The sequence below is a fragment of the Microtus ochrogaster genome, linkage group LG9 (assembly GCF_000317375.1).
Source record: "Microtus ochrogaster isolate Prairie Vole_2 linkage group LG9, MicOch1.0, whole genome shotgun sequence".
Classification (NCBI taxonomy): domain Eukaryota; kingdom Metazoa; phylum Chordata; class Mammalia; order Rodentia; family Cricetidae; genus Microtus; species Microtus ochrogaster.
This window is the reverse complement of record NC_022034.1, coordinates 30094303-30108010: the sequence shown is the minus strand read 5'-3', so window position 1 is coordinate 30108010 and position 13708 is coordinate 30094303. Positions and strand designations below refer to the sequence as shown.

The 13708-nt window shown below is 40.0% G+C and overlaps 1 protein-coding gene across 3 annotated transcripts in view; it reads left to right on the top strand.

The window, feature by feature from the left end:
• Gprc6a (G protein-coupled receptor class C group 6 member A) overlaps positions 1-1606 on the top strand; it is a 16805-nt gene extending 15199 nt beyond the window's left edge. For all 3 annotated transcript variants that reach the window (XM_005363610.1, XM_005363609.1, XM_005363608.2), the window contains one exon: positions 495-1606. In XM_005363610.1, the coding sequence (XP_005363667.1) occupies positions 495-1606 (1112 nt within the window). The remainder of the gene's footprint in view (positions 1-494) is intronic.
• Positions 1607-13708: the final 12102 nt, after the last annotated feature.

Below are 13708 nucleotides of genomic sequence, written 5' to 3'. Positions count from 1 at the left end.
CCTCTATTTTTATTTATTTTATTTCTATTCTCATCCTTGAGACAGAAAGATTCGAAAAATAGTCTTACACAATTCAGTTAGCTTGGACAGGATTATGAGAATCACAGGTGTAGAGGGAGGAAATGGCTTGAACTATGTCTAATCCCTAAATCGCGTTCTTAACAAGGTCTCTAAACTGCCACTAATGATAGCAAGTTCATGAGAGATTCACATCTCTCTGGAGTATATAGATTTCCTGAAGAAGCACAGCCCAGTTGGCCTTTTGACTTCTCTATTACTTTCCCATCTTCCTCTTTGCTTCCATTTACCTTCCTCTATTTTTTGGGTTCTGTGTAGGTTTTATTTGAATAAGGAACCAATTTGACCTCTCCTGTATATATATCACAGGAGAGTCTACACTAATATATATATATATATGTATATATATATATATTAGTGTAGACAACCACCTAGTTTAAATGTTTGCGATGTAATTGTTCTCCTCTCCCTACTAGATATGGATTATTGCCTTTTATGCAACAATGAAACCCACTGGGCCCCAGTAAGGAGCACTGTGTGCTTCGAAAAGGAAGTGGAGTATCTGGACTGGAATGACTCCTTGGCTCTCCTCCTCATCGCCCTCTCCCTACTAGGAATCGCCTTTGTTCTGGCTATTGGCATAATATTTACAAGAAACCTGAACACACCAGTTGTGAAATCATCTGGGGGATTAGCGGTCTGCTATGTGATGCTCACCTGCCATACCCTGAACTTTGCCAGCACAGGCTTCTTTATTGGAGAACCCCAAGATTTTGCCTGTAAGACCAGGCAGACACTGTTTGGTGTGAGTTTTACTCTCTGTGTCTCCTGCATTTTGATGAAGTCCCTGAAAATTTTGCTAGCGTTCAGCTTTGATCCCAAGCTGAAGACCTTCCTGAAGTGCCTCTATAGGCCAGTCCCCATTGTCCTCACCTGCACAGGCATTCAAGTGGTCATTTGCACTCTCTGGCTAATCTTGGCAGCACCTGTTGTAGAGGAGAACATCTCCTTGCCTAGAGTCATTATCCTGGAATGTGAGGAGGGCTCTGTCCTGGCCTTTGGCACCATGCTGGGCTACATTGCAGTCCTGGCCTTCCTTTGCTTTGTGTTTGCATTCAAAGGGAGGAAACTTCCTGAGAATTACAACGAAGCTAAGTTCCTGACTTTTGGCATGCTGATTTACTTCATAGCTTGGATCATATTCATCCCTGTCTATGCTACCACATTTGGCAAGTATTTGCCTGCTGTGGAGATTATAGTTATTCTGATATCCAACTATGGGATTCTCTGCTGTACATTCTTCCCCAAGTGCTATGTTATTCTTTACAAGCAAAAGACTAACACCAAATCAGCCTTCCTCCAGATGGTTTACAATTATTCATCTCACAGTGCCAACAATCTTGCCTTGAGTCATGTATCTCTGAACACCACTAACCATGATACTGCAGTAACTAATCTAAGCCATAATGACAAAGCTGCAGCCTGTCCCAACAGCAACCATTGTCTGGCACAAGTGTTTGGCATAGGCAGAGAAAATGCTATGAATGTGCCTAAAACTTTGCGTCAGAAAAGAAGTTCAAGTATATGAATTAGAGTTCTTAGGGCATGCCATGATCCCCAAGGAGAAGTTTTAGTCTTTGCTGTAAGTTGTGTGTTAACTTTCCAGGCAAATATATCTTGTATAGTTTTGCTACCATTTGCTTGAATACTCTCTCTGCATAACTACCTATAACATAATAAATAATAAATAAATAAAGCTGTTGGTATTAATCTCCCTTTGTTTTCTATTACTCCCTTCAGCCTTTATCTTGACCAGTCTTCCTCTTAGGCAATTTGAAGCCAATGGACAACAGCCTTTTTCCATTCCCTACTATTCTCACGCCTCTTTTTCAAGCATTGTGATACTTTTAGTCTACTGAAGTTGAACAAGCCTTTGGGTAGTGAGTATATATCCAGTAATACACTAAATACAAAGGCACAAGAAGTTACAATGGATCATTTCTAGTCTCCAGGTTCTCAAATTCCATGGAAAGACAGATATCTCCAATCACTATAAAGATTCTTCCTTTGTGTTGTTTACAGAGAACTGTGACAATATAGAGTACTTATGAACACCCACCTAGATGAAGGCGGGGTTTAGAAGGCTAAGTAAGGGATATGGTATTATATAATACCCTAAAATATAAATGAATGTTAGTTAGGTAATCAAAGAATGCACAGACTACATCCATTCCATCACTGCACAGGAATCTTCTCCAGCATGGGGAGTCAGGTCAGAAATGAGTCAATGTCCCAGTATGGGACACCTTGCTAAAGAGTTGAATCTTTATCCTGCTTGATGACTCTCACAGTGTCTGGCTGGGTAACAATCGGCTCAAAATCCTTCATTAGAAAGACAATTCTGATACAAGATGGCAGATAATCTTGTTAAGAGCAGCCAGTATCTGTAACAGGAATTAGAAAGAAGGCCACTATGTGTTCTCAAGCTGGGAAAGAGGTAGCAATTTATTTGAAACCACTGGTGAAAGATGAGTTATAAGGTTCTATAAGGTCAGATGGTGATATGGGATGCAAGAGGAAGAAGGGAAGGGAAATGTTGAGCTTGAAACGGTAAAACCCATCTAAAGATGTATCAAACATTCTCACAGAGACTTTGAATTTGGTAGACCTCAATCAAGACTGACAGCAAGAACTCAGTTGCCAGATTCATATTACTTCTTCTTTTAAAGAGTTTATTAAACAGGGCTCAAGTGTTGGCTCTGAGGTTAAGAGTGTGTTGCTTTTTCAAAGTACCTAGGTTTGATATCCAGCACCCACATGGTAGCTCGGAACCAGCTCTTACTCTAGCTCCAGAGGATCTGATACCCTCTTCTGGCCTCTGAGGACACTAGGCATGACACATATACCTACATACAGGCAAAACACCCATACACATAAAAAAGCCGTAAAATAAATAAATCAAAAAAATGTATACCCAGATGAACAAGTATGAGACCTTGTGTCAAACAAAACAAAAACAGGGCTGGACAGATGTCTCAGTAGTTAAGAGCTTGTTGCTCTTGCAAAGGACCAGAGTTCAATGCCCAGCAACCACACTGGGCAGCTTACAACTGCCTACAATTCCTACTCCACAGGACCCAATCTATTCTGCCCCCACAGAGGCAATAAAACACACATATACATACATAAAATAAGTCTTCCACACACACAATACTGTCTCTGGTCTGATTTTCTTTTTAGCTGCCATTGACTTTTTCCCCTCTCTTTACAATCAAAGGGGTAATGTCAATGTTGTCATGTTGGTTGCTTATTGGTGACATATTAGTTGAACTGCCAGCTAGTTAGTCCACTTTGTTGAAATAATTCACAGAAAAGTTACAGTAACACTTTATCTCTTAAATTTAATTTATACTTTCCTGTCTGTTGCAATGCCCCCTTCCTAGTTCTTCTGGTGGCTTTAGGACTCCACAGTCTGACGTGAGCCTTTTCTGTTCGTTGTGCTGCCCTGAGCAGTGTTGGCCTTTTTTGTGGGTGTGTCTTTCCTAATGTGGCTGCTGCATCTGAGCAGTTCTGCCTTTAAGCAGCCTGTGCACCCTCAGCATGCTCTCTCCCATAATATCATCTCCAAGTCTGTACTTTGACCTGATAACTCTCCAAACCTCATCCCTGCACAGGATCCGTCCCTAGCTAACCTACCCACTCGTTTCTCTAGACTTAAAGTCAGTATGCCCACAATGAAATTTATTTCTGACTTCCCTCTATTCCCCCTTTCTTAGTTTCCTTTTCTCAGCATGCTTCACCACTGCTGAACTAAATGGAAACCTGGGTTTCATTCTTTGACCACATTGACCATTTAACCCTCTTACACTTCATCTTGTAGTTTTTATTTTCTTATTCCTAATTTTTTTTTAGCACTTTGCTATTGCCTGCCAGACATTGTGTTGCAAGCCTTTAACTCCAGCACTTAGTAGGGAGGCAGGAGGATATATGTGAATTTGAGGCTAGATGGGTCTACATAGTAAATTACAGGCCAGCTAGGGCTATACAGTGTGACCCAGTCTCAACCACACACACACACACACACACACACACACACACACACCCACCCTGCTGTACAACCTGTCCCTACTGTCATCACTTCCTTAATCCTGTCCTTCGTCACCTCTTTCATAAACTGTTGCAAAAGCTACTGATTTGACTCTGATCTCAAACATTTTACTGTCAACAAAGATGATCTCTTCCTGTACTTGTGTTTATTTGCACTAGCTCCATTTCCACAGGAAGGGGGGGTGCAAGGAGCTTTTCATGTTACTCACATATTCCAAAGCTTGTAAGAAGTCAAAGGACTTATCCAGATCTCTAGGTTCTCCAAGGTCAGGACCAACTTAGGCTCCATTCTTGCAGGTGCAGTAACCTAAGAAAGGCAAAGTGTTGGAGATAGCCCCACATCGTGCGGCTTCATGTCTCAGAGGCTGGGCTCCTCTCTGCATGTGTCTTCTTTACCTGTGACTATCTGAGGAACAGCTGAATCCACAAGACATAATGAAACTGGTTCCTCTTCTAATAAAACTGATATCTGCCTTTGTCATAGCATTTAGTACACATCATTGCACTCCCTTGGCTTGTCTTAACTTATTCAACTAATGGCTTCTAAGCACCTATACAATACCAAGCATAATCTAAAGATAAGAAATATAAAAAGCAGTACATGACTGGCAAGTTCTATGTTGTCAGGTCGTTTACATTCCAGCATTTGCCTCATTTCATAATGAAGAAAAGTTCTAGCCTCTGTGTATGTCCCTTCACTGCCATGACCAGCATCACTAACTCTAAGACCCTAGAGTGACCTCTTATAATGTCAAGTCTGCTGCTGGGAGACCCTGCTCAGGATTTTCTCATAATACATACAATTCACCATCACAGATCAGTCTTTCTCAAGTAGTTCCAATGGTAGCACTTTCCTATTCATGAATATTTAATAATCTCTGATTGCAATCACAATTAAATTTCACCTACTTGCCAAACAATAGACACTTTTAGAAGAATAGGTGGTGGTAGGGGGTGGTGGTTTATTGTTCAGCCTGAATATATTCATATACAATGTGGCAGTCCTGGGCTGGAGGGATAGCTCAGTGGAGAGATAGCACTGGCTAGGCCGGGCAATGGTGGGGCACGCCTTTAATCCCAGCACTCGGGAGGCAGAGGCAGGCGGATCTCTGTGAGTTCGAGACCAGCCTGGTCTACAGAGCTAGTTCCAGGACAGGCTCCAAAGCTACAGAGAAATCCTGTCTCGAAAAACCAAAAAAAAAAAAAAAAAAAAAGAGCACTGGCTATTCTTCCAAAAGCCGGGGTGCTGTTTCTAGCATCCACATAGTGGCTCACAATGGTCTCTAACTCTAGTTCTAGAGGGTCTGACACCACTTCTGATCTCCTGAGACACCAGGCATGCAAGTAGGGCACAAACATACATGCAGGCAAAGTACCTATAGACATATAAAATAAGATTTTCTTAGCAACCAATATGGTGATGCCATCTTAAAATAGCGTTAAAGAGATAAAGTATTCTGAATTCTGATGGGCATAAAAATGTTAAGAAATGACTATCCTGTTTGTGGTATCACTGGCTCATACCTCACCTCTGTTGACATGAAAATAGTTTCTCCTGTTGATAGGGGACCAAAACAGCAGATCTGGGTTCAGATTTCCTGGGTTGGTCACACAAAATAAAAAGTCCCAGCTGTGGGTCACCAACAGAACAGACAAAAGAAACATTGTTCCATATAAGGTGTGAGGTTTACTCCAGTTACCTTTCTTTATTCCAGTGGAGAAGGAAGCCAAGCTCTGAATTATTTGAAGCTGAAACTATGCCCTTGTCACCATGTGAAACATGCAAGTCAGACAGGGCTACTGAGTTGTAAAATTTTCTTTTAGCTGTTGAAGCTCTTAGATTCAAGTGAGTGTAAGATGAATAAGCTTTTAAATCTTTTAATTGATACAGTTTCTGTGTGGTTATTTCAGGTCTGGGTGGCTGGGAAACAAACAAGCAGTCTCCACCAACAAAATAACACCCAGTATAAGACAATGTACATCCATATAAAGCCTTAAAAAAAAAGAGGGCTTCTAAACCCACAAAACAGGACTCAAGCACAGTTTCTTGAATATTTAATAAAGGGTTAAATAAATAAAGGGTTTATTCCCTCTAAATTATAAAGGTAATACCAAAGTATTTTTTAATACAAAAATAAAAGCAAGAAAAACACACAAGAAAGTGCCCACATCTCCAACCAGCCAGAATTCAGAGCTAGCTTTTTACAGATCACACCATAAAGTCCAAATCATTACTAAAACAGATATTTTATCATTAGTCAAAGCCAACTGATTTATAATTCAGTGAACTTAGAATCTAAAGTCAGAAAAACTCACATAATTATCCTCTTATCCTGTTCGCAGGGATATACACAGTAAAATATTTTATTATTAACATAGGGTGGGGCATAATCCACATTGCATACACAATTTTTTATTGTTAGGAAGTCAGAAGTCAGTCAGCTCAGGTTTTATAAATCTCTCAAGAGCAAAGTCCAGTGTAATTATCCCTAGTGTGTCTTACATTTTGTACAAGCCATCCCCAGATTAGAGCTCAATAAATGTTGAATGAGCCATCCAGATTCTCATTTACAGTCTTAAAATTTTGATCTGCCCAGTAACTCAATGACATCTTCCCAAACTTATCTTCTCATACTACAGTGTCCTTATAAGAATTCCAAACAGCTAGAGCATAAAGCAGTTGTTTGCACAGTGCTCAAACTACCAATAAAAATAAAATAGAGACTAAAGATGTAAAGAAGTTTTAAAACACGAAGCTTGGGCTGGAGAGATGGCTCAGAGGTTAAGAGCATTGCCTGCTCTTCCAAAGGTCCTGAGTTCAATTCCCAGCAACCACATGGTGGCTCACAACCATCTGTAATGGGGTCTGGTGCCCTCTTCTGGCCTGCAGGCATACACAGAGACAGAATATTGTATACATAATAAATGAATAAATATTTTAAAAAAAAAAATAAAACACGAAGCTTCTATCATGACATCACAAACTATTTACTTTACAATTCTCTCCACCCCCCTTTTTATGAAAAGAAAACTTATTTCACTTTACATTTCCAGGTCACAGTTTGTTAATAAGTGAGTTGTGGGGCAGGTATCTTAAAACAGGACTTGAAGCAGACACTGATATGGAATTCCCTGCTGTATTCTGTGAATACCATTGGTTAATAAAGAAGCTGATTTGTCCTATTGCAGTGTAGGAGAGAGTAGGCAGAGTCAATCAGAAGCCATGTTGCCAATACAGGAGACAGATGCTGGACTCTGGACAGCATCTTACCAGTAGGCCACAACCATGTGGCGATACACAGATTAATAGAGATATGTTAATTTAAGATATAAGAGTTAGCTAGAAATATGCATAAGCTAATAGGCCAAGCAGTGTTTTAATTGATACAGTTTCTGTGTGGTTATTTCAGGTCTGGGTGGCTGGGAAACGAACAAGCAGTCTCCACCAACAAAATAACACCCAGTATAAGACAATATACATCCATATAAAGCCTTTAAAAAAAGAGGGCTTCTAAACCCACAAAACAAGACTCAAGCACAGTTTCTTGGTAGCCACATTTTTTTTCAGATAGGCTCTGTTTGCTAGCAACGAACAGAGACTGGCTACTGTAAGAGAAGGTGATAGCAGCAAAAGCAGCACAAACTCCTTTAAGAAGGCTTCCTGGTTCATGCTAGTTGCACGAGCAGCTCTGGCTCTTTCAGGAGGCCAAGCACTTAAGTAGTATCTGTGAGTATCATGCTACAAATTGCATTATGGTAGCACAGACCCATTGTGACCCTGGAGCTGGGACAGTGTGCATAGCTCTCAAAGGCAGCAAACATGACTCCACTATGTTGGACTGGGTGGAGCCAACAAGCAGGACCCTGAAGTTGGTCCTAGCCATGCCCCCTTAGCATTTAAAAAAAAAAGAAAAAGAAAAGCATTTTTGGATAGAAAAAGATTGCAGATACACAATAAAGACAGATTTAGATGGAAAAAACCTCTAAATGGGTCACAGTGTTAAATAAATGAATGTAGGCTTGAGAGAAAGAAGAAAAAATATAGACATCTATTAAAAGAAGTAAATGGTTTTTTAAAAAAATAAAAATAAAAGTCTTTAAAGAGACAGAGTACAGACAGTCACAGATTAAAGGAGTAAAGATAATAAAATAAATGTTAAACTTGTAGAAAAAAGTAATAGAGCAAGAAAGTAAGACATGTGAAGATGGAATATACACAAAGCGTCTGGATCATGTATAGTACTATGTTTTCATTGAATGTTTTGACTGTGAATGAGCTAAGTACAGAGAGACTTTCATTGTACAGGGTGCTAAGCTAAGTCAACATATATACTTTAAAGGTATCAAGACTTTAAAAGAATGCAGATGATGCAAAAGCTTCCCCTACTTAAGTCATTAGCTAAAAGAAACCTAAGTTTTAGAACTTAGTCCTAGAAAGCTAGGACTTTCTTTTCCTTCAAGCAAGTTTCCAAAATCAAAACACACACACACACACACACACACACACACACACACACACACACACTTACACACACAAACATACACGCCCACATATACTTAAACACACACACAAACTCACTCACACATTCATATACAGTTAAACACACATAAAACATAGACACTCACACACAGACATACAAACTCACACACAAAAAAACACTTAAACACACATTCAAACAAACACATGCTCACACACTCACAAACATTTACATATACCCCACTTGTCATTTACCACTCAAGGATGTTGAGAAAGTAAAAAGACTGTTCTGAGACAGTGGAACACTCTTTTCTTGTTTTCCTATAAAATGCAATGAGCTGTGTTTGGAGGTATTATGAATATGCCAGTGTCTGAGTCACCCAGAGTGGGTTCCCGTGAGGTCCCAAATCTGTGTTTACAATAAAGAGCTGGGTAGAGGAGGGAGGGGAAAGTCTGTCCTCTTCCAGCAGGTCTGAGTAAGTTGAATTGCTATAGATTAACAATCTATGTAAGATATACACCAAGAAGTCACACAGACTCTTCTACAGACATGTCAGAAGGAACAACGTGTCTATGGCAGTTTTTTTTGTTTTTTGCCAGGAAAACACTTGCACTCCTTTTCCTTCGCATTATATTTAAGTAGCTCCTTCAACATCTCGAAGAAATCCTTCTTGATTTTCCTACCCGATTTCAATAACACTATTATTAGCCTTAAAAAAAGAAAGAAAAAGGGAAGGAAGGAAGGAAGGAAGGAAGGAAGGAAGGAAGGAAGGAAGGAAGGAAGGAAGGAAAGGAGAGAGAGAGAGAGAGAGAGAGACTGACAATGGCTACCTATCTCATGGCTCCACTACTAAAGGAACTTGCAGCCAAACCAGTGACCTGAGTTTGATCCCTGAGCCCCACATGGTGGAAAGACAGAGGTCACTCCTTTAATTGTCCTCTGACACCCACATGTATGCATATCTTGGAGTGTACAAACACACTATAAGATAAATAAATGCAATTTTATGAACTACAGCATAGGTATCTGGCCTATCATATGAGGTGATTATAAAGATAAAAACATAATGCACAGGGCTAGAGAGATGCTCAGTGGTTACGAGCTCTTGTTGTTCTTCCAGAGGTCCGGTTTCAGTCCCAGCATCCCAGCATAGGCTCTCAATTGCCCTAACTCCAGTTCTAGAAAGTCTGGTGTCCTCTTCTGATCTCCGTGGACACCAGGTAAGCACACAGTGCACATATATACATGAAACCAAAACATGCGTGTACATAAAATTAAAAATAAGCCTAAAAATTCAAAAGGTAGTGCACATTCAAATACTTTGGAAGCTGCACGACACTCCTCAAAATATTATTACTGTCACCACACTAGCCTTTGTTTCCACAACAATCGTGGTGTCACTCTGAGGAGGAAGTTAAGGAACAGCAGTGTTGGGTGCCGCACTTAGGCTCACATGAGTTGAAACGAATTTACACACATTGACCAGCTGCTAGAATACCAGTTCACACACAGGGAAACTGAGCGAAATTTCTGGAATTTTACTAGAGCATTTCCCCCCCCCACACACACACATGCTCGCCATACACTATTTAAACTTGAAGAGAAAGAAGAGAGAGAGAGAGAGAGAGAGAGAGAGAGAGAGAGAGAGAGAGAGAATAAATCATCTCACACACAGCCAAGTGAATATGTTCAGTTCTCAAGACAAACCCGTTTCTCCAGTAAGACAAAGCAAGGCATGACGAGGAGGAGAGAACACATTGCATTGCTCCCACACATGAACAACAAGACGGGTGTGCTCAGCATGATCAGTGTTAGCATGGGCATAGGAATACCAGGGTAGGACACACTGGAACAATTCCTTTTACTGAGCCTGGTGGGAGGCAGCTTCTGATTTAGAAAACCCACAGTTACAAATTCGGACCTCCCAAACAAGTTCTTCACTACACAGAGATACATTTATAAGATTTTCTTTACAATATCCCTCAAGACAAAAGAAAGCTTTGAAAATTAAAGAATTTAAATATCTGTAATTAAATAAATTATGGTACAATTTCTCAATGAAAGACTGTTTTAAAAAACTTTTTAAAGCTGAGACAATTTTACATGAATTCCTCGCAAGCATTAAATAAAGAAAGAGTAAGTTGTTGACTAGAATTTCTTCTATAATTGGTAGATAGATGATAGATAAAAACACAATCTAATAATAACATTTTCCCTCTAAACATCTCGGATATGTAGATTTTCACTTGCTATGTTTTATTATTCTTTACATTTTTGTTACAATGAGTACAGCTTGTTCTTTGAATAAAAATGTGAATAAATTCCACTTTTAGCCTGCCCATGTATTGACTTACAGAAATTACAATGAAAATCAAAGAAATGCTTAAATAATAATAATAATAACAACAATAAAACAAACACTATGGAATATTCTAAAATAAGAATAATGGTGAAAGCTGGGGATGTTTCAGGAACAGTTGATCCTTCCAGACAAGGCAGCAGGGATGAGGGCATGTGATGCTGATGAGACTATGAGCATCCATAAAACATAAATAAATCCTTTTATATGATATATAAATACTTGTTCACATAGATCCCAGGATATTAATCTTTGTTAATAAGTACAGGGTGACAAATACAGTGAAATGACGAGAAAGTGGATTTTGATATAAAATTCAACCTAGGCCTGATGACTCAGGGCCTGGAATTTCTTTTCACTATTCTTCAAATCCAAATTAAGTTTTATGGTTTTTAAAAATCAAAATATAATTTTATAATTTCTCCCTCCACCTCTTTCCCGCCACTCCTTCCATACCCCTTTGATTCTTCTCGAATTCAAGAGCTCTTTTTCTTTATTACGGTAAAATATATAAATTAATGCTTAGATCTATTAATACGAGCAGCTGAGTTTATTTACTGTTGCTTGTATGTGTACAATTTCAGGGCTGACCACTTGGTACTAAGGAACCAGTGAGTGAACACCTCCCTAGGGAGGACCATTTCTCCTCTTGGCCTTCCTTCGTCGCCTGTAGTTCTTTGTCTAGAGTGGAGTCTCGTGAGATGTGTTATCATGTTCCTTATTGTTGTCACTGCTCAGGACTTATTTGGGCAGTTTTATCACTGAGGTGTCATGGGTTAAGCTTCCATGCCATTTCTTAGACACACATTTTGCCACAGATGTCCGGGTCCTCTGGCTCTGACGGTCTTCCCTCCCCCTTCCTCTGAGGTGTTCCCTGAGCCTGAGGTGTGGGGATTGTGCTATAGACGTACCCGGTGGGACCCAGTCCTCCTTGACCAGCTGATCTCCACAGTTTAACCAGCTGTGGTTTTCTGTAACGGAGTCCATCTGCTGCAAAGAGAAGTTCCTGTGACAGGTTGAGAGGTACTCTTCTCCGTGGGGCTAAGGAGGAATGCTTATAACACAGTCGTGGAATCTAGTTGAGCAAAGCGTCAATAATCAGGAAACAGGAAGGAGGATCCTGAGATCCAGGTCAGCCTGAGCTACAAAGCAAAAGAACGAAAGGTATTTAAAATTCACAAACCAAATGAACACTGTCAAATGTTTTACGGAGGAATGCTAAAGGAAATAAAAAAAACACAAAACTTTATCTATAAAAGAAGAAACAAACAAACAAGGCCTGTTTGCTGGGGAGATACCTAAGTCCATACCATATTTGTCCTACAAGGCTGAGGTCTCAACTTTCACCTCTAAAACCTCTCTGATAAAAGCTAAGTATGGTAGCAAGCAACTTGTGATCCCAGTGCTGGGAAGGGAAGCAGAGTAGATAGACCCATGAGGCTCACTGCCTAAGTATCCTGGCCTATCCTAAGTGACAAGCTACGGGCCAGTGAGACACCCTATCTCAAAAACGGGGACAGTGGTGCCACTGCAAGAACACTTGAAGTTGCTTTCTGCCCCTCACATGTACTTCATGCATAGCTGAGCACCTACGCATACACACATATATGAATATATATCCCCCACATACTAAACCACAGGAATCGGAGTATGAGGGAGCATCATATTGCTCAAACATTTTCTCTCTGTGGAACTCTTCCCTTAAGTCAAACCAGTTTTGCCTGAGTAGAACTGTTCTGCCCACACCCCTCTAGATGGCTGTTTAAATTAAACTTGAGAGTTACTGAAAACTATGTGTATATAAAGATAGAATTCAACAAAACTCAAGTCTGTGCTGAACATACTTTAAGTCACTAGAGCGGGTGGATTTCAAGACAACTTGACTATCCACACTAGAGAGTCGATTATAAATAATCTCATTTTGTAATTTAGCTCAACACTAAGTTGTCACATAAAATAAGTGTGATACAGTTGTAGTGACATACGTTTCTAACCTTAGCGGTGGGAGCTGAGGCCGAGAAGTGCAGGTGCAGACCCGGACGACACAATGAGGTTGTGTTCTAAAAGGAAAGCATGGGAAGGTTATGCTGTAAAAGACAGTTCCAATTTCTGAAGCTCAGAAAAATCATGGGAAAAACAAAACTACAACAACAAAAACACACGTGTCAGAAAAAGCACATGATGTAGAGACTGTCCGTAATGTTCACAAGCTTGTCCTGTGGGGGATGGGGCAATGACCTTCAATTCATGATTTGATTCTGTGCACTTTATCCTTGGGCAAAACAGAGGCAATCTCTTCTATTTCCCATTCCCAGGAAAATCCATACATCCTTCTTTGGATCCTCCGTGTTACCCTGCCTTTCTGGGGCTGTGGCTTGGTTATCGTTTACTTTACAGTTAATATCCACTTATGAGTGGGTACCTGCATCATTTGTCTTTCTGGGTCTGGGTTAGCTCACACAATACAGGATAATTATTTTCCTAGTTCCATCCATTTGCCTGCAATTTTCATGCAAATATTTTACCACTGAGTAGTACTCCATTGCATAAATGTACCACATTTTCTCTATTCATTCTTTGGTTGAGGGACATCTAGGGTGTTTCCCAGTTCTGGCTATCCCATCACGCTGCTATGAATACAGCTGAGCAACTGTCCTTGTGGTATGATTGAGCATCCCTTGGATATATGCCTAAGATTGCTATAGCTAGGTCTTAAGGTAGATTGATTCCCAATTTTCTGATTGGG